The 20405-nt window shown below is 42.8% G+C and overlaps 1 protein-coding gene and 1 pseudogene across 3 annotated transcripts in view; both read left to right on the forward strand.

The window, feature by feature from the left end:
* SLC25A17 (solute carrier family 25 member 17) overlaps nt 1–20405 on the forward strand; it is a 54148-nt gene that overhangs the window by 14750 nt on the left and 18993 nt on the right. Inside the window, exons 2-5 of one of the 3 annotated variants that reach the window (XM_025400027.1) lie at nt 9378–9438; nt 11138–11190; nt 13884–13950; nt 16118–16269. In XM_025400027.1, coding sequence (XP_025255812.1) covers nt 11187–11190; nt 13884–13950; nt 16118–16269 — 223 coding nt within the window. In that variant the 5' untranslated portion in view covers nt 9378–9438; nt 11138–11186. The remainder of the gene's footprint in view (nt 1–9377; nt 9439–11137; nt 11191–13883; nt 13951–16117; nt 16270–20405) is intronic. The other 2 variants (XM_025400026.1, XM_025400028.1) reach the window with 2 other exon arrangements.
* LOC112633406 lies at nt 19028–19513 on the forward strand (annotated as a pseudogene).

A 20405-nucleotide genomic window follows, 5' to 3' on the forward strand; every position in this document is an offset into this window, starting at 1 on the left:
AAAAAAAAAAAAAAAAAAAAAAAAGAAAAGGTACAGACAGCACTCCAGCCTGGGCAACATAGCAAGACCCTATCTCTAAGACAAGAAAAGAAAAGCCAGTAGCAAAAAGTCACAGGTTATGTGATTTCCTTTAGAGTAAATATCCAGAATAAAGACAGAAAGCAGATTAGTGGCTGCCAGGAACTGAGTGAAGAGGGGAGGTGGGGAGTACCTGCTTAATGGGTATGAGATTTTCTTTTTTTCTTTTTTTTTTTTTTTGGCAGAGTCTCGCTCTGTCACCCAGGCTGGAGTGCAGTGGCACAATCTCGGCTCACTGCAAGCTCTGCCTCCCAGGTTCACACCATTCTCCTGCCTCAGCCTCCTGAGTAGCTGGGACTACAGGCGCCTGCCACCACACCCAGCTAATTTTTTTGTATTTTTTAGTAGAGATGAGGTTTCACCGTGTTAGCCAGGATGGTCTCGATCTCCTGACCTTGTGATCCACCCACCTTGGCCTCCCAAAGTGCTGGGATTACAGGCTTGAGCCACCGCACCTGGCCAGGGTATGAGATTTTCTTTGGGATGATGAAAATATTTTGGAACGTTGGTGGTGGTTGAACAATATTATGAATTTATAGAATGGAATACTTTAAAATGGTTGATTTTATAATATGTTAATTCCACCTGTTTTTTTAAAGCCCCTTGAGCAATTAGACTGGCAAAAAAATGCTCAGACAACCAAAATAGAAGAGACTTCATAACCCTGTAGGTTTTTAATCTTCTTCCTGGCCCCAGTGGATTTCCCTTACTTTCTTGTGAGCTCAGCTAAGCATTTAAAGGATATTTGTTATATATATTTTATTCAACATTTCTAGGTATTTTGTAGCATGTTGTCTAGGCTACCATATTGCTGGAAATGGAAGCCTACATTTCAACTTTAAATATTTAACCCTCACATTTACACTTTTTTTTTTTTTTTTTTTGAGACGGAGTCTCGCTCTGTCGCCCAGGCTGAAGTGCAGTGGCCGGATCTCAGCTCACTGCAAGCTGCGCCTCCCGGGTTCACACCATTCTCCTGCCTCAGCCTCCCGAGTAGCTGGGACTACAGGCGCCCGCCAACTCGCCCGGCTAGTTTTTTGTATTTTTTTTAGTAGAGATGGGGTTTCACCGTGTTAGCCAGGATGGTCTCGATCTCCTGACCTTGTGATCCGCCCGTCTCGGCCTCCCAAAGTGCTGGGATTACAGGCTTGAGCCACCGTGCCCGGCACATTTACACTTATGTTTTCTAACAAAGCCTAAAACAAATCCATACGTGTGTGTGTGTAAACAAATCTCCTTTAATTGGTTAAAACTGGTCAGCTTTTAGTTTCCTCCCCACTTCACAGCTCTCCCCCTGCCTCTGCCTATCTGTTTACTGCTTCCAGTCTCCAGGGATTGTAGCAAAAAGGTAGAATGGGTTTCTGGCAAAATATGATAATGGTTAGCTTTCTGGGCACAGAATTTCCTGTTCCAACTGGGTGCTCCAAGTCACCTTTGGCAAGTCAGGTTCCCGTACTCACAGTTACTAGCTGGGACTGGTACTGCCTGTCTGGTATTACTGTGGCACCCAGCCAATCAACCTGAAAGTTGGCCCAGGGCTTCCTTCTGCTTCCCAGGGTTTGTGTCCACCATTTGTATAATAGTAATTCTGTTGTATTACTAGTTTTCTATTGCTGCTGTAACAAATGACCACAGACTTAGTGGCTTAAAATAATACAAATTTATTATCTGTAGGTGTTGTAGATCTGTAGATCAGACCGATGCGGGTCTCACAGAGTTGAAATCGAAGTGTCAGCAGAGCTGTGTTCCTTTTTGGAGGCTCCAGGCCTGCAACTGTGTCCAGTCCTTTGAATGCAAGGAGTTTTTTGCTTATCTGTTGTAGCGGATATCACAAAAATTATGCATGGATCTTTTTTTAAACTCGTCAGCTTTCATTAGTATTAGTGTATTATATGTGGGCCCAAGACAATTCTTCTTCCAGTGTGTCCCAGGATTATCCCTAAAAGGCTGAACATGTGTGCTCTAGGGGATAATCCATTTCCTTGCCTTTTTAGCTTCTAGAGGCTGCCACATTCCCTAGCTAGTGGCTTTTTATCCCATCTTCAAAGCCAGCAATGGTGGGTTGAGTCCTCATCACAATGCAACATTCCCACTACTCTTCTGTATTCCTCTGCTACCTTTTTTTGAGACAAAGTCTCACTCACTCTGTTGCCCAGGGTAGAGTTTAGTAGCACAAACTCAGCTCACTGCAACCTCTGGTTCAAGCAATTCTCCTGCCTCCCAGGTTCAAGTGATTCTCCTGCCTCAGCCTCCCAAGTAACTAGGATTACAGGTGTGTGGCACTATTCCCAGCTAATTTTTGTATTTTTAGTAGAGACAGGATTTCACTGTTTTAGCCAGGCTGGTTTCGAACTCCTGACCTCAATTGATCTACCACCTCGGCCTCCCAAAGTGCTGGGATTACAGGCGTGAGCCACTGTGCCCAGCCAATAATGCTTTCCTCAGAATAGCAGTTCTAAACCATTGTCTTTTTCTTTCCTTCCTTCTCTTTCTTTTTTCACCTTTTTTATATTTATTTTTTATAGAGACAGGGTCTTGCTATGTTGTCCAGGCTGGTCTCGAACTCCTGGCTCAAGTGATCCTCCTGCCTTGACCTCCCAAAGTGCTGGAATTACAGGGGTGAGCCACTGCACCTGGCCTTGGACCATTTTCTGACAAGACAGCAAATGATGCTCACAGTTGACACAGACCCGGAGGCTCTCCTGCATGTCAACCATAATCCCACCCTTTTCTCACAGACTCAGTAAAACACTTCAGGCCTGGCACAATGACTGGCCTGAGTGAAGAGACAACCTATACAATAGGAGAAACTATTTGCAAACTATGCATGTGACAAGAGGTTAATATCCAGAATATATAAGCAACTCAACTCAATAGCAAAAACAAAACAAAGCAAACAAACAAAAACCAAGTAAATAATTAAAAAAACGAAAGCTCTGAATAGACATTTCTTAAAAGAAGACATAGAATTGGCCAACAGATATATAAAAAAACTTCAACATCACTAATCATTAGAGAAATGCAAGTCAAAATTACAATGGGATATCACCGCACCCCAATTAGATTGACTATTATAAAAAGGACAGAAAATAGGGATCCCATTCCTTCACAGGGGCCCTGGTAGAACGAACTTGCATGTCTAGGTACCAGAGAGCCCCAAGTACTCACTTGCTCTAGGGTTGGGTGGGTAGATGGGCAAGGATGGATTGTCTCTACCTTCCCTCAACCAGCTGAGGCCCTGAAATCCTCCCTTAGCCAGATTTCAGGACAAAGGAGCACTAGATATTATTAAAAGGACTCCTTTTGCTATTCCTTTGGAACCCGAATTGGGATTGAAAGTGAGAGGAACAGGGCCTGGGCTCAGAAGTGGGATACAAGGAAAGCAGAACCCAGTGTGCCTGTGTCCATGTCGTCTGGAGAAAAAGCTCTTGAGGATATCTAATAGCCGTTATTCGCATCAAAACTCTCTAAGGTCCTCCACCTGTTTTCTCATTTATGGGAAATGAAACATTCAGAGAAAGGACCTGCCCAGTCACCTCAGATGGCTCAGCTGGAAACTAGAAGTGAGATCCGACATAGTGGAAATGTGTAGCATATGGTGAGCCGCCACTTTCCAACTTAGCCATTTAAAAAAAAAAAAAAAAAAACTAGCAAATGCTGGTGAGGATACAGAGAAAAGGGAACTCTTGCACACTGTTGATGGGGATGTAAATTGGTACAGCCATTATGGAAACAGTATGGAGGTTCCTCAAAAAATTAAAAATAGAACTACGGTATAATCCAGCAATCCCGTTACTGGGTATATATTCAAAGCAAATGAAATCCGCATGTCAAAGAGACCTCTGCATATGTGTGTTAATTGCAGTGCTATTTGCAATAGAAAAGATGTGGAATCAATGCTTATCTACAGATGAATGGATAAGAAAAATGTAAATATACACATGGGAATTTTATTCAGCTGTAAAACAAAATGAAATCCTGCCATTTGTGGTGTTGTGGATGAACCTGGACAATAAATATTATGTTAAGTGAAATAAGCCAGGCACAGAAGAACAAACACCGCATGATGTTACTCATAAGTAAAATCTAAATTGATTTTATAGAAGTAGAGAATAGAGGGGCCGGGCGCGGTGGCTCACGCCTGTAATCCCAGCACTTTGGGAGGCCGAGGCGGGCGGATCACAAGGTCAGGAGATCGAGACCACAGTGAAACCCCGTCTCTACTAAAAATACAAAAAACTAGCCGGGCGCGGTGGCGGGCGCCTGTAGTCCCAGCTACTCAGGAGGCTGAGGCAGGAGAATGGCCTGAATCCAGGAGGCGGAGCTTGCAGTGAGCCGAGATCGCGCCACTGCACTCCAAGCTGGGCGACAGCATGAGACTCCGTCTCAAAAAAAAAAAAAACAAACAAAAAAAAAAAAAAGAAGTAGAGAATAGAATAGTGGTTACCAGGGGCTAGAGATGGTACGAAGGAGAGGGGGACCAGGAGAGGGTACAAAGTTTCATTTAAGCTGGGTATGGTGGTGGCACAGGGCTGCAGTTCCAGCTATTTGCAAATCTGAGGCAAGAGGATTGCCTGAACGCAGGAGTTCAAGGCCAACTTGGGCAACACAGGGAGACCCCATCTCTTTAAAAAAAGAAAAAGTTAGCCGGGCGCGGTGGCTCAAGCCTGTAATCCCAGCACTTTGGGAGGCCGAGATGGGCGGATCACGAGGTCAGGAGATCGAGACCATCCTGGCTAACACGGTGAAACCCCGTCTCTACTAAAAATACAAAAAACTAGCCGGGCGAGGTGGCGGGCGCCTGTAGTCCCAGCTACTCGGGAGGCTGAGGCAGGAGAATGGCGTAAACCCAGGAGGCGGAGCTTGCAGTGAGCTGAGATCCGGCCACTGCACTCCAGCCCGGGCGACACAGCAAGACTCCATCTCAAAAAAAAAAAAAAAAAAAAATTTTTTAAAAATTTTTTTTAAAAAAATTTTTTTAAAAACATTTTTTTAAAAAAAATTTTTAAAAATTTTCTTATTGCACATAGAATTAATTATTATATNAAAAAAAAAAAAAAAAAAAAAAAAAGTTGGCCAGGCGTGGTGGCTCACGCCTGTAATCCCAGCACTTTGGGAGACCGAGGCGGGCGGATCACGAGGTCAGGGGATCGAGACCATCCTGGCTAGCACGGTGAAACCCCGTCTCTACTAAAAATACAAAAAATTAGCCGGGCGTGGTGGCGCATGCCTGTAGTCCCAGCTACAGAGGAGGCTGAGACAGGAGAATTGCTTGAACCCGGGAGGCGGAGCTTGCAGTGAACTGAGATTGGGCCACTGCACTCCAGCCTGGGCGACAGGGCAAGACTCTGTCTCAAAAAAAAAAAAAAAAAAAAAAGAAAAAGTTAGACATGAATAAGTTCTGGTGTTCTATTACAAAGTATGGTGATTATAGCAAATAACAATATTGTGCTTATTTCAGCATAGCTAGAAGATTTCAAATGTTATCACCACAAAGAAATGATGTTTAAAGTAATGGGTGTGGTAATTACCCCAGTTTGATCATTATATAGTGCATACATGCATTGAAACACCACACTGCACCCCATAAACATGTACAGTTATTACATGGCACTTATAAATAAATAAATTTTAAAATGTCTCACTCTGGTATTCTTTTAATTCTCATCTACCAATTAGACCCCTTTTTGTTTTTCTATATAGTCCTTTTATATATAAATCTGTTCTCATTATTAATCATTGGAGTAGGGAGGAGGCAGTGGTGAGTTTTCAGCCAACTCTCTTGATCCAGTCTTTCTAGTACTACTAAATTTATAAAACTGTTACTTGGTGTTACTCATTTGAATTTTCTGTTTTTCTTTTCTTTGAGATGGAGTTTCCCACTTGTTGCCCAGGCTGGAGTGCAGTGGCACAATCTTGACTCGCTACCTATTGAGGTCTATTACTACCTCAAGAACTGGCATATGAAAATTCAAATCAGGCCAGGCACAGTGGCTCACGCCTGTAATCCCAGCACTTTGGGAGGCCGAGGCAGATGGATCACCTGAGGTCAGGAGTTCGAGACCAGCCTGGCCAACATGGTGAAACCCCTTCTCTACTAAAAATACAAAAATTAGCCAGGCGTGCATGGTGGCGGGCGCCTGTAACCCCAGCTACTCAGGAGGCTGAGACAGGAGAATCGCTTGAACCCAAGAGGTGGAGGTTGCAGTGAGCCGAAATCCTGCCATTGCCCTCCAGCCTGGGCGACAAGAGCAAGACTCCATCTTAAAAAAAGAAAGAAAAGAAATGCAGTACCATGCGATAGAAAACCAATGCCAGAGCTGTAATAAACTTAATAAGCTTTCTCTAACTTTCCAGCTCCCGTTTTTCTTGGAAAATTGCCTCCTGAAGATGAGCAAGGATGCTGGATGCAAGGATTTGTAGGATTTATAAAGCTTTGTGGGTTCAGTGTTTTGTGAAACATTGAATATCATCTAGTCGTTGAGTATCATTTCTTGAAACATTGAATATCATTTAATCATTTATCATGACTAGAAAAGAACATTTATGTTGGGGTCATCAAAACATAAATAAGTGAAAGTACAGTGAATTGAATAAATGTTTAATTGAGAATCTAGGATGTGCACAGGTATAGAATGAATATTCTCACAAATTAGCAGAAGAGTTGGATTTCACTGTAGTATATGTGCTGAAAGAGCCATAAATAAGTGCTACGGCAACCTAAGGACTGAACAACCAATTGTAAGCTGATAGGTAGGGAGAGGTAACATTTAATATGTGTTTTGAAGAATACGAATATTAGAATATTCTCCCTTGTCTTGGAGGCTGACCTATTTAAATTGATAATAGGCCTTCCAAATTTTCTTTTTTTTTTTTTTTTTTTGAGACGGAGTGTCGCTCTGTCACCCAGGCTGGAGTGCTGTGGCCGGATCTCAGCTCACTGCAAGCTCCGCCTCCCGGGTTCACGCCATTCTCCTGCCTCAGCCTCCCGAGTAGCTGGGACTACAGGCGCCCGCCACCTCACCCGGCTAGTTTTTTGTATTTTTTAGTAGAGACAGGGTTTCACCGTGTTAGCCAGGATGGTCTCGATCTCCTGACCTCGTGATCCGCCCGTCTCGGCCTCCCAAAGTGCTGGGATTACAGGCTTGAGCCACCGCGCCCGGCCCAAATTTTCTTATTTATCGTTAAAGTTGAGTTAGTTCCTAGTTATTTATCTTGATTTATGTATATGTATGTGTGGTGTGTGTGTATCCCACACACACTTTTTTTTTTTTTTTTGAGACAGAATCTCGCTCTTTTGCCCAGGCTGGAGTGTAGTGACGTGATCTCGGCCCACTGCAACCTCCACCTCCCTGGTTGAAGCAATTCCCCTGCCTCTGCTGGGATTACAGGCATGTGCCACCAGGCCCGGCTAGTTTTTTTGCATTTTTAGTAGAGGTGGGTTTCACCATGTTGGTCAGGCTGGTCTCAAACTCCTGACATGATCCGCCCACCTAGGCCTCCCATAGTGCTGGGATTGATTACAGGCATGAGCCATCGTGCCTGGCCCTTTTTCAATTTTTTTTTCAATTTTTTTTTTTTTTTTTTTTTTTGAGACAGAGTCTCGCTCTGTCCCCCAGGCTGGAGTGCAGTGGTGCAATCTCGGCTCGCTGCAACCTCCACCTCGTGATTAAAATATTGTATGAAGCCAGGTGCAGTGGCTCACACCTGGTACTCCCGCACTTTGGGAAGCTGAGGCCAGAGAATCACTGGAGGCCAGGAGTTTGAGGTCAGCCTGGGCAAATATAGTGAGACTCTGTCTCTACAAAAAATAAAATGAGCTGGGTGTGCTGACACACATCTGTAGTCCTAAATACTTGGAATGCTGAGGCAGGAAAATTGCTTGAGACGAGGTGTTCAAGGTTACAGCGAACTATGATCTCGCCACTGCACTGCAGACTAGATGACATAGCAAGACCCTGTCTCTAAAATAATTAACTAATTCATTAGTTATTTTTTTTTTGTAACCATTATTAGATCAGCAGTCTGAAACTTGTTATACCAATGGGTATGCATCTGGGTTGAGAACCATAAACCAAAAGGGAAGTTTCATGCATGTAGGTTTCATCCCTAAATATATGCTTGTGGTTTTTATATATGACCTTCTGAGTGGAAAGACTGTTGTTTGCTTGTTTTTTTCATTGATAATTTGTGTCATTGTGTTATCCTGGATGAGCTTAAAGAATTGTTAGCAAAGAGATTGTTCCTCTTTAATTTAAAACACAAGCAAACCACTATTTCAAAGACAATATGATTCTTACATGTCCTTTCACTTTGTGGTGAATGTATGAAGCACAGAATAAAAGTATGTATCTGTTTAATTACTGGGTATTTTGGTTTTGGGGGTTATCAGGGAGTGCTCATGATAGCAGAAACTGACCTGTAGAAGGTAAAAAATCCATTTGCCTTCTATCTTTGACATGTGTCCTAGGTTGCAAACCCCTAAGTTTGTCATATGCAGGGAAATACGTTTTCTTTTTCAGTATCTGAGAGGAGAGAAAGAGGAGTTTTCTTCTGAAAAATTAAGTACTTCTACTAAAGCATAGTAGAAGCTTCAACATTACTAATCCTAATAGATTAAAATATTGTATGCATTTGTTCACTGAAAATCTGATTCGATCCATTGCTAATAATAAACTTTTGTTCATTTAAAAGTTGTGACTCCCAGCCAGGCACAGTGGCTCCCGTCTGTAATCTCAGCACTTTGGGAGGCCGAGGTGGGCAGATCATGAGGTCAGGAGTTTGAGACGAGCCTGACCAACATGGTGAAACCCCATCTCTGCTAAAAATACAAAAATTAGTCAGACGTGGTGGCAGGCGCCTGTAATCCCAGCTACTCAGGAGGCTGAGGCAGGAGAATCGCTTGGACCTGGGAGGCGGAGGTTGCAGTGAGCCGAGATGGCGCCACTGCACTCTAGCCTGGGCAACAGAGCGAGACTCCATCTCAAAAAAAAATAAATAAATAAAGTTGTGACTCCCAGCCTGGGCAACAAAGTGAGACCCCCATCTTTACAGAAAAATATAAAAATTAGCCAAACATGGTGCTGTGCACCTGGATGGTATGTGCTTGTAACCCCAACTACTTGAGAAGCTGAGGTGGCAGGCAGGATCACTTGAGCCCAAGAGTTTGAGGCTGCTGTAAACCACACCCATGCCACGGCACTCCAGCCTAGACAACAGAGCAAGACCATGTCTCAAAAAAAAAAAGTTGTGACTTACTATGTTTGTGATACTGTCATGGCCTTTTTCAAACTTTTCAGGGAAGCGTGACAGCAATGACAGTGTTTTTTCCCCTGGATACAGCTAGACTTCGACTTCAGGGTGAGTATTTATCTTTTGTAGAAATCATGTTCCTACTCATTTGGTGTCAGGAAGCAAACGTTTTCTCTAGTAATTTCTTTTTTTCTTCTTCTTCTTCTTTTTTTTTTTTTTTTTTTTTGAGACGGAGATTTACTTTTGTAGCCCAGGCTGGAGTGCAATGGCGTGATTTTGGCTCACTGCAACCTTCGCCTCCCGGGTTCAAGCGATTCTCCTGCCTCAGCCTCCCAAGTAGCTGGGATTACAGGAACCTCTTTTTTAGTAGAAATGGGGTTTCACCATATTGGCTAGACTGGTCTTGAACTCCTGATCTCAGGTGATCTCCTGCCTTGGCCTCCCAAAGTGCTGGGATTACAGGCATGAGCCGCTGCACTCAGCCTTTTTTTTTTTTCTTTTTTAATGTATGTGTGATTTTATTTTTTTAGGAGGGATAGGGTTAAGGGGGAACAAGTTTTGACTGAGAAAATAAACTTTTCAGCTGAAACTGTATCCCAGATGTTTGAAATAAGTTGTAGAAGCGGGAGAAGATAGATACCTGGTAGACTGGGGCCTAAAGTTGCCACCCCCTTTCCCACTCTAGAGGCCCCTTGACTTCCTGCTCCAGATTACAGTGGGGAAGGAAGCTTTCACTCTTTCTTCTGCCCATCGATGATCTGAAAGAGGCAGATGGGGAAAAGGCTCTGAGGAACCAATGGTGCACATCAGGCCATGTTACTTTGTCTGAGATGAGTTCTCTAACACCCAGGGTAAAGAGTGGACTGTAGCTGTATGGACTCAATTTGCCTCCGACCTTTTCCAGAGCTTTTTGCCCAGTTGTTGCTGACAGCTGATGACAAGACAGGCAAAGATCAAGGCCACATCAACAGCCCCTTCGAATTTCCAGAGCAGGTGTATTTCTATCAGAGCTAAGCGGGGAGCTTTCAAACTCATTCCTTAGATGAGCTGTTTGCGATTTTCTCCACACACCCTGTGAAGCCACACTCTGGGGTGGCTTTAGCCTGGAAATGAGAATGGGCAGTGCCCCCTTCTATGCAGATCTAAGACGCTCAGGACCGCTGCTTCTCCCGGGGTGCAGAGGCAGTGCTTACTGTACAGCCCTCTTGGAGGTTCCAGGTCAGGGCGGGAAAGCCAGAGGTGCCCATGGGGCAAAGGCTTTATCAGATGTCCCTGTGGCCACAGCAAGAAAAACTCATGTGCTTTTGTTGGCTGCAGAGGAAGGGCTGCCCGGGCATACAGGCCTGGCTCACCTCAGCCTCCACCCCAGTCTAGTGATTTCTGAATTAATCTATGATTTCTGATACTATAGAGATCCAACATTGACTTTAAATACTGGTCATCATTGTTTCCTTTTTTTTTTTTAAGTTTTATTTTCCTTTTCTTTCCAGAAGATATGTTTCCTAATTAACAGAGTCATTCCTGGATGAGTCATAGCCTCAGCCATTTTCTAATCTAAGAACCTGAGTGGGCTTGCATTAATAATTTTGAATCATTGACAATCCTTTTCTAAGAAGCCATATGACTTTTTTAAGGCACACAGGGGAGAGTTTTTTGAGGGAGTTAGATGGTCTCAAAAGAAGAGGCAGGAACATACTGGAGCCACATACTCAATGCCATTGCTAATGTAGGCATGTAGTCCTAATCTGCCTTTGCAGCTTCATAGGACTCTACAACTCACTGTGATTCTTGCCTGTTTTTTCCTCAGATTTGTTCAAGTTGAAATTGTAAACCTATGCCAGAAATTGCATGAAGAGATGAGTAAGATTAGCTTCGAATAGTAATAATTCAAAGGTTATACGCTTCATGCCTACTATTTTTGGTTAATTTTAGAGTTTTTGGATAAATAATTTTATATTATTCAAAAGGCAAAATACATAAAAAGGTATACAGTGCAGTGAAAATGCTCACTCTTAGTCTGCCCTGTCTCCCTTTCCTCTTCACTGCAGGTAACATGTTTATCAGTTTCTTGAGTAGCCTTGCAGACTTTCTTCATGGGATAACAAGCAAATAAGAATATATAGTCTTAATTTTCTCTCTTTTTTACACAAACAGCATACTTTATATGCTGTCCTGTACTTTGAACTTTTCACTTAACAATATGTTTTAGACGCCTTCCGAATCAGCGCATTGGGAGCGTCTTCGTCTGTCTTACAGCCGTGGAGTGTTGCATGGTGTGAATGCACCATAATCTGTGTCACCCTTCCGCGTTGTAGATTCTTGGGTTGTTTCCACCCTTTTGTTATTACAGAAATGATGTCAGAATAGATTTGTTCCTATGCCACGTTGTTTCTGTGAATTCTATGGGATAAATTCCCAGATGTAGGATTACTGCATTGAAGGGTAATTGTGTTTGTAATTTTGATGGTTATTGCCAGATTGCCTTCTTTTTTTTGAGACAGAGTCTCTCTCTGTCGCCCAGGTTGGAGTGCAGTGGCGTAATCTCGACTCACTGCAACCTCTGCCTCCTGGATGCACGTGATTCTCCTGTCTCAGCGTCCCGAGTAACTGGGATTACAGCCTTGCGCCACCCTATCCAGCTAATTTTTGTATTTTTAGTAAAGACGGGATTTCGCCATATTGGCCAGGCTGGTCTCAAACTCCTGACCTCAGGTGATCCGCCCGCCTCGGCCTTCCAAAGTGTTGGGATTACAGGCGTGAGCCAGATTGCCTTCTATGGGGGTTTGGCCAGTTTGCCATCCCACAAGCCATACTGGTACCAATTTTAATTCTTAGGAAATTGGTTAATTTGCATATTTTATGTTCTAAAATTGCTTTTCAGGTATGGGTAGGAAATTTGAAGTTAGTTAAGGTGAGTTTTGTTTTCAGTGAGAATGCCAGGAAAAACACAGTCCTCATCCTTTTGAGACTTTTTATTTTTTAGATTAGGAGACAGAACACAAGGCTAAAACCCTTTAAGAAACTTGAATTTTAGGTTGGACATGGTGGCTGATGCCTGTAATCCCAGCACTTTGGGAGGCCGAGGCGAGTGGATAACAAGGTCAGGAGTTCGAGACCAACCTGGCCAGCATGGTAAAATCCCATCTCTACTAAAAAAAAAAAAAAAAATTAGCCGGGCATGGTGGCAGGAGCCTGTAATCCCAGCTACTCAGGAGGCTAAGGCAGGAGAATTGCTTGAACCCAGGAGGCAGAGGTTGCAGTGAGTCGAGACCACACCACTGCACTCCAGCCTGGGTGACAAAGCAAGACTCTGTCTCAAAATAAAAAAAGAAAAAAGAAACTTGAATTTTAATACTGGCTTTGCTGCCATCCACATCTGTCCTTCCAGCTTTTGTGTCTATAGCCTCTCCTGTAAAAGGTAGAGAGTAATTTATTTCCTCTCTGCTTTATAAGATGCTAAAATGAGAAAATATATACATTAATTGAATAAAACAAGAGAGCTTTATGAAATACAAGAAATATATTAGGCTTGGTGCGGTGGCTCACGCCTGTAATCCCAGCACTTTCGGAGGCTGAGGCAGACAGATCATGAGGTCAGGAGATCAAGAACATCCTGGCTAACACAGTGAAACCCTGTCTCTACTAAAAATACAAAAAATTAGCCGGGTGTGGTGGCGGGCGCCTGTAGTCCCAGCTACTTGGGAGGCTGAGGCAGGAGAATGGCATGAACCCGGGAGGCGGAGCTTGTAGTGAGCCAAGATTGCGCCACTGCACTCCAGCCTGGGCGACAGAGCAAGACTCCATCTCAAAAAAAAAAAAAAGAAAAGAAATTGCTTCTGTCATGTCTTTTCCTTTGGAAATTAGGAATTACATTAGATTGCTTTATGGTTCATGAGTAACAGATGAAGGCCGAGGGATCTGCAGTGGGAATTTAGCACATGGTCACACAGGCGGATCATTTAGTTCTAGGGCAACCTAGGGAGCTCAAAGGTGAGGTAAATGGCATTTTAGTGAAACTTGCTGATGCTGACAATTATAATTCTCAAAGGATTTAGTTTAAACATACACAGGCCAGGTGTGGTGGCTCATGCCTGTAATCCCAGCACTTTGGGAGGCCAAGGCATGAGGATCCCTTGAGCCCCAGAGTTTGAGACCACCCTGGGCAATATAGTGAGACTCCGTCTCTAAAAATATTAAAAAATAGATGGGGCACAGTGGCTCATGCCTGTAATCCCAGCACTTTGGGAGGCCGAGTTGGGCAGATCACCTGAGGTCAGGAGTTCGAGACCAGCCTGACCAAAATAGCGAAACCCCACCTCTACTAAAATACAAAAATTATCTGGGCATGGTGGTGTGCACCTGTAATCCCAGCTACTTGGGAGGCTGTGACAGGAGAATCGCTTGGACTCAGGAGGTGGAGGTTGCAGTGAGCTGAGATCACACCACTGCACTCCAACCTGGGTGTCAGAGTGAGACTCTGTCTCAAAAAAAAAAAAAAAAAAAAAAAAAATTAATTAGTAAATAAAATAAACATGCATTGTTTGGTCTTGTAGTTGATGAGAAAAGAAAATCCAAAACTACACACATGGTGCTCCTGGAGATCATTAAAGAAGAAGGACTGTGAGTACTAACTCATTTCACCTTCGTTAAACAAAGCAACTTGTTAGGAGATTCCTGTGCCTCCAGTAGAGTTATGCTTACTTTCTATCTATTCTCATAGCACTATAATGTTGTAAATTTATAATTGCCTGATTTATAAGTACATAATTGTTTTCAGTTTCTTAAAGATCTGTAGTAAGGCATTTGATTCTTTTTATTTATTTATTTTTATACAATATTTATCTTAAGCCATTTGATTCTTGATCATGGAGTCTTCCATGAAACTAAAATGTATTGTTTTATATACAGTAAACTGAAGAAAATATAATAGTTGTTTAGTTCATTCCTGTCAGGTGCATTAAGACAGATGATGTACTTCTTTTTTTTTTTTTTTTTTTTTTTTTTTTTTTTTGAGACGGAGTCTCGCTCTGTCACCCAGGCTGGAGTGCAGTGGCCGGATCTCAGCTCACTGCAAGCTCCGCCTCCCGGGTTTACGCCATTCTCCTGCCTCAGCCTCCCGAGTAGCTGGGACTACAGGCGCCCGCCACCTTGCCCGGCTATTTTTTTGTATTTTTTAGTAGAGACGGGGTTTCACCGTGTTAGCCAGGATGGTCTCGATCTCCTGACCTGGTGATCCGCCCGTCTCGGCCTCCCAAAGTGCTGGGATTACAGGCTTGAGCCATCGCGCCTGGCAATGTACTTCTTTTTTTTTAGCTTTTTATTGGAAATAATTTTAAATTTACAAAAATTTGCAAAACTAAACTTAGTACAAAGAAGACAAGTATATGCTTTACCCAGATTCATCTGTTAACATCTTTTCCTGTTTGTTTTACCATTTTTGCTCATGCTCTCTCTCTCCCACCTCTCTTTTCTCCTTCTTACTCACACCACACACAAATTTTCTCTGAATTATTTGAGAGTAAGTTACATACATCAAAGCCTTTAGCCCCATGATGTTGACACTTTTAAAGAATACAGTCCGCCTGTAATCCTAGCGTTTTGGGAGGCCAAGGCAGGCGAATCACCTGAGGTCAGGAGTTAGAGACAGCCTGACCAACATGGAGAAACCCCATCTCTACTAAAAATACAAAATTAGCTGGGCATGGTGGTGCATGCCTATAATCCCAGCTACTGTGGAGGCTGAGGCAGGAGAATCACTTGAACCTAGGAGGTGGAGGTTGCAGTGAGCCAAGATCACGCCATTGTACGCCAGCCTGGGCAACAAGAGTGAAACTCAGTCTCAAAAAAAAAAAAAGAATGTTTCTCATTTTAAGTTTGCCTCACATTTCCTCATGATTCCATTGAGGTTGTACATTCTTGGCCTGAATAATGCACAGGTGATATTGTGTCCTCAAGGTATCACATCTTGACTCACATATTGTCTGCCTGCCCTTGGTTGGCTAATTATGATTTCTTAAATTTGATTTGGCCACTGTGCGATTACTTTTTTCTTCTCTTGCAACTGTAAGCAGTCTATGTGGAGATACTTTAAAACAATACAAATATCCTGCGCCTTGTCAACATTTCTTCGCTAAATTTACCTGAAGTTGCAAAATGAAAACTTTCCAACTCCAGCATTGCCTCCACAGTGGCAATTTTACCAGTGTTGGCATTCTGCTATAAGCAGGACTTCCCCTTCTCCTTCATTTATTTGTCTACTTATTATTGGTATAGACTCAGAAATGTCTATTTTTCAGTTGTTTACAATTGATTACCTAATTATTTTGGTATTCAAATTGCCCCAGATTTGGCCTGTAGCCAAATCCTGTGAGCTCCTGTGCCCTTATGAATTCCATCTTTTTTTTTTTTCTGGTACTTATTTTCTATAACTACTTCATTTTAACTGTTCTTGCCCTGTCATAAAACATGAATGGTACTCTATTAACTAACAGCCATAAGGAAGTTGTCTCTAATTTTATATACCAACGTTACTAAAGAAAATTAAGGGAGGGAATTAATAAATCAGTCAGACTTTGTGTTGTTTCTTTGGTATCATTAGTGCTAGAATAGATTCCTTGATTTGGACATCCTTTAGAATGTGAGGTGTGTGTACAGTTTGGAGTCCCTTGTATTCTTGTAGGAGTGAAGCTTGAGACCATGTGAGTGATGGTCAGCCTTTCCTAGGATTTCTCTGCCAATTTCTAATTTGTCCATGACCTTTACTTTGCTTATTGTGTTTTTCCCTTAGCCTGGCACCATATCGAGGGTGGTTTCCAGTGATTTCCAGTCTCTGCTGCTCCAATTTTGTCTATTTCTACACTTTTAATAGCCTCAAAGCAGTCTGGGTCAAAGGTCAACGTTCTACCACTGGAAAAGATCTGGTAGTTGGGTTTGTTGCAGGTAACAAGGTTTTCTGGGTATAAAATGTTTTTATATTTACCTTGTGGTTTTATATACTCTAAGAGGTTATTTAGCCCAAAGTAATGCTTACAAAGAATATAGCCAGTTTTCTAACTTGGTTTTTTTTTTTTAATTGTGTTAAAAAACATGTGACATAAAATTTACCATGTTAATAATTTTAAGTGTAAGATCAGTAGTGTTAAATATGTTCACAATGTTGTGAAATAAATCTCCAGTACTTTTGCATATTGCAGACCTGATTCTATTCTCATTAAACTCCCCTTTTCCCTCTCCCTCAGCCCCTAGTAACCACCATTGTACTTTCAGTTTCTAAGAATTTGACTACTTTAGATACTTGATACCAGTCGAATCATATACTACTTGTTTTTCTTGTGACTGGCTTATTTCACTTAGTATAATGTCTTTGACTTTCATCCATGCCATATAGCGTGTACTATGACTTCCTTACTTTTTTATGACTGAATCCATTATATGTGTATATCACATTCCGTTTATCCATTCATCTGTTAATGGTCACTTAAGTTGCTTCCATCTTTTCACTATTGTGAGTAGTGCTATGAAAATGAGTGTGTAGCTATCTATTTGAGAGCCTGCTTTCCATTCTTTTGGGTATATACCCAGAAACGGGATTGCTGGATCATTTGGAATTCTGTTCAGTTTTCTCAGGAACCTCCATACTGTTTTCCATAACACTGTAACATTTATAATCCCCCCAACGGTACACAGAAGTTCCCATTTTTCCGCATCCTCGCTAACACTTATTTTCTGTTTTATGATAGTAGCCATCCTAATGGGTATGAGGTGATATCTCACTGTGGCTTTGATTTGCATTTCTCTGATGATTAGTGATGTTGAACATCTTTTCATATGTTTGTTGGCCATTTGTATATTATCTTTGCAGAAAAGTCTGTTCTGGTTCTTTGTCCACTTTTTAATTGGGTTATTAGATTTTTCTGCTTTAAAGTTATAGGATTTCTGTATGTGGTATAATAAAAAATATATGTGGCCTTTGTCCCTGGTTCCTGGCACAGTTCCTAAAACCATTGGAATTTCCTGAGTGGCAGTATCTTTTGTTATTCCTAATGAGCCCCTTTTAACTATCCCTGAGTTTAGGTTAATAAGGTTACTATTGGATGGCTCCTAGATAGCTTCAGGATGGAGGCTGGTGGCCAGAAGAACCAGCCATGTGCTTAGAGAGAAGAGGGGAGAGGTTGAATTGTGGATAAATAACTCAGGATAGAAGTCTAGGAGTCATCACAGGCTCTTCGTGCCTTCACCCACTCCACATCTGCTTCGCCGTCCAGAACCATTGATCTCCTCAGTATCTCTTGGATCCATTTCCTCTTCTCCATATCCATATCCATTTCCCCAAATCAAGCCTTATCATTGCTCACCTGGACTATTGCACTAGTCTGATCTTCCCTTTGAGGTCTTCCTCGTGAACCCACTTTGCAGTTTTGCAGCCTTTCTAGGAGAGTAGTTTTCAAAGAGTATCACGACTCAAAGAACTCAAGTTTGAGATTTGTTCACTTGGGGAAAAAAAATTAGAATAGTTCCTGTACAGAAAAAGACTTGTTTTTTACATAAATTACAACAAATGGCAATCTAGTGGGATCTTCTATACTTGAGACCAGTTATTTGTAATACCTTGATTTTAATCACTTTAGATTAGTTTATATGTATTTGCATTTGAAAGATTATAACTCACAGGGACGAACTCATATAACTTTCCATGAAACTTCTAATTCATGGACTATATGTTGAAATCTTTTGCTTTTTAAATTGTCCAAAGCTGTTTATTTGCTGTGTCTGCCATCCCATTACCTACCAGATATATACCACCCCTGTGTTACTCACTGTGTCCTGTTTGTCTCCTTTCTAGCTGTTTGCGCAATTTAGGATTACAGCAGACTCCCCCATATCTAACACTGCGCCCAGCCTGAAGTGTTTTCTTGAGTGTGTGAGAAGAGGGTAGGATTACAGTTGACACATAGGAGAGCCTACAGGTCTGTGTTGACTGTGAGCATCATCTGTTGTCTTGTCAGAAAATGGTCCAAGGCCAGGTGTGGTGGCTCACCCCTGTAATCCCAGCAGTTTGGGAGGTCAAGGCAGGAGATTCATTTGAGCCAGGAGTTTGAAACCAGCCTGGGCAACATAGCGAGACCCCGTCTTTATAAAAAATAAATTTTGGACCAGACGCAGTGGCTCACGCCTGTAATCCCAGCACTTTGAGAGACTGAGGCAGGTGGATCACCTGAGGTCAGGAGTTCGAGAACAGCCTAGCCAACCTGGTGAAACCCCATCTCTACTGAAAATACAAAAAATTAGCCAGGTGTGGTAGCAGGTGCCTGTAATTCCAGCTACTTGGGAGACTGAGGCAGGAGAATTGCTTGAACCTGGGAGGTGGAGGTTGCAGTAAGCCAAGATCATGCCACTGCACTCCAGCCTGGGCAACAAGAGGGAAACTCCATCTCTAAATAAATAAACAAACAAACAAATAAAATACTTTAAAAGGTGGGGGAAGAAGGAAAGAAAATGAAAATGGTCGGGAGACCCAGCTCCTGAGTTGCCGACATCAGGAATCCTCCGTGGCGTGTCATCGGTGTCACCTGGCCCCTGGTGCCCCCCCACCCACCCCCAGACAGAACTCACGCCCCTTCCCACCCCGCAGCTGGTCCAGGGTCCAGGCATCGCGTGGATGGTGGCTCCTTAGGACGCAGGGACTGGGCCACAGCCCATGCCTCGAGCAGACTGCATTACGAGGCATCTGCCCTACTCCTGCTGGGACCAAGTGGTGTGGGGCTTCGGCCGTGGCTACAGGCAGCTGGGTATCCCCCCACAGCTAATTTTCCTGAGCAAGGTAAATAATCTGCCAGCTGATCTATCCAGTGGCATTTATTATGGTTGGGCCAGTGTTGGAAGTAGAAATGGTCAGAAGATGGTGGTGAGCATAGGATGGAACCCATACTATGAAAATACAAAGAAGTCCATGGAACCACATACCATGCATACCTTCAAAGAGCATTTCTATGGGGAAATCCTGTGTGTGGCCATTGTCGGCTACCTCAGACCAGAAAAGAACTTTGATTCATTAGAGTCACTTATTTCAGCAATTCAAGGTGATTTTTGAGGAAGCTAAGAAATGACTATATTTACCAGAACATTTGAAACTCAAGACAATTTCTTCCAGGTTTCTAGAAGCAAAATAATGAATGACCACTGATGAAAAATCATATTATTTATTCATTCACTGTTTTCTAGTATTTCAGTGTTTTGTTTTTATTTATTTTATTGTTTTTGAGACGGAGTCTCACTCTCTGTCTCAGGCTGAAGCACAGTTGCCTGATCTTGGCTCACTGCGACCTCTGCCTCCCGGGCTCAAGTGATTCTGCTGCCTCAGCCTCCTGAGTAGCTGGAATTACAGGTGCACACCACCACGCCTGGCTAATTTTTGTATTTTTAGTAGAGATAGAGTTTCACCATGTTGACCAGGCTGGTCTCAGACTCCTGACCTCAAGTGATCTGCCCGCCTCAGCCTCCCGCAGTGCTGGGATCACAGGCGTGAGCCACTGCGCCCAGTCAGAGCCTCCTAACTGATCTCTCACTTCCTCCTTAGTCCCCTTCAGTCTGTGTTCAGCATGGCAGCCAGTGTGATCATGTTAAAACATTAATGAGGGCTGGGTGCAGTGGCTCATGTCCATAATCCCAGCAGTTTGGGAGGCTAAGGTGAGAGAATCACTTGAGGCCAGGAGTTTGAGACAGCCTGGGCAACATAGCAAGATCTCATTTCTACAAAAAAAAAAACAAAAACAACAACAATTAGCTGGGCATGGTAGCATGCACTTGTAGTCCTAGCTATTCAGGAGTCATTCAGAGTGAGACCCTGTCTCTTAGAAAAATATTTTAAAAAGTGAATGAGATCATGTCATTTCTCTGTTGAGAGCCATCCAGTTGCTTCCCATCTCACTCAGAGGAAAAGCCAAAGCCCTTACCTTGTCCTGCAAAGCCTGTTTAACCTGGCCGTCCTATTCTCTTTACTTACACGGCTGCAGCCACCCTGACCTCTTTTCTCCTTCTTGAACACTCCTGGCATGTGTCTGCCCGTGTGCCTACTG

This window comes from Theropithecus gelada, chromosome 10 (assembly GCF_003255815.1).
Source record: "Theropithecus gelada isolate Dixy chromosome 10, Tgel_1.0, whole genome shotgun sequence".
NCBI lineage: Eukaryota > Metazoa > Chordata > Mammalia > Primates > Cercopithecidae > Theropithecus > Theropithecus gelada.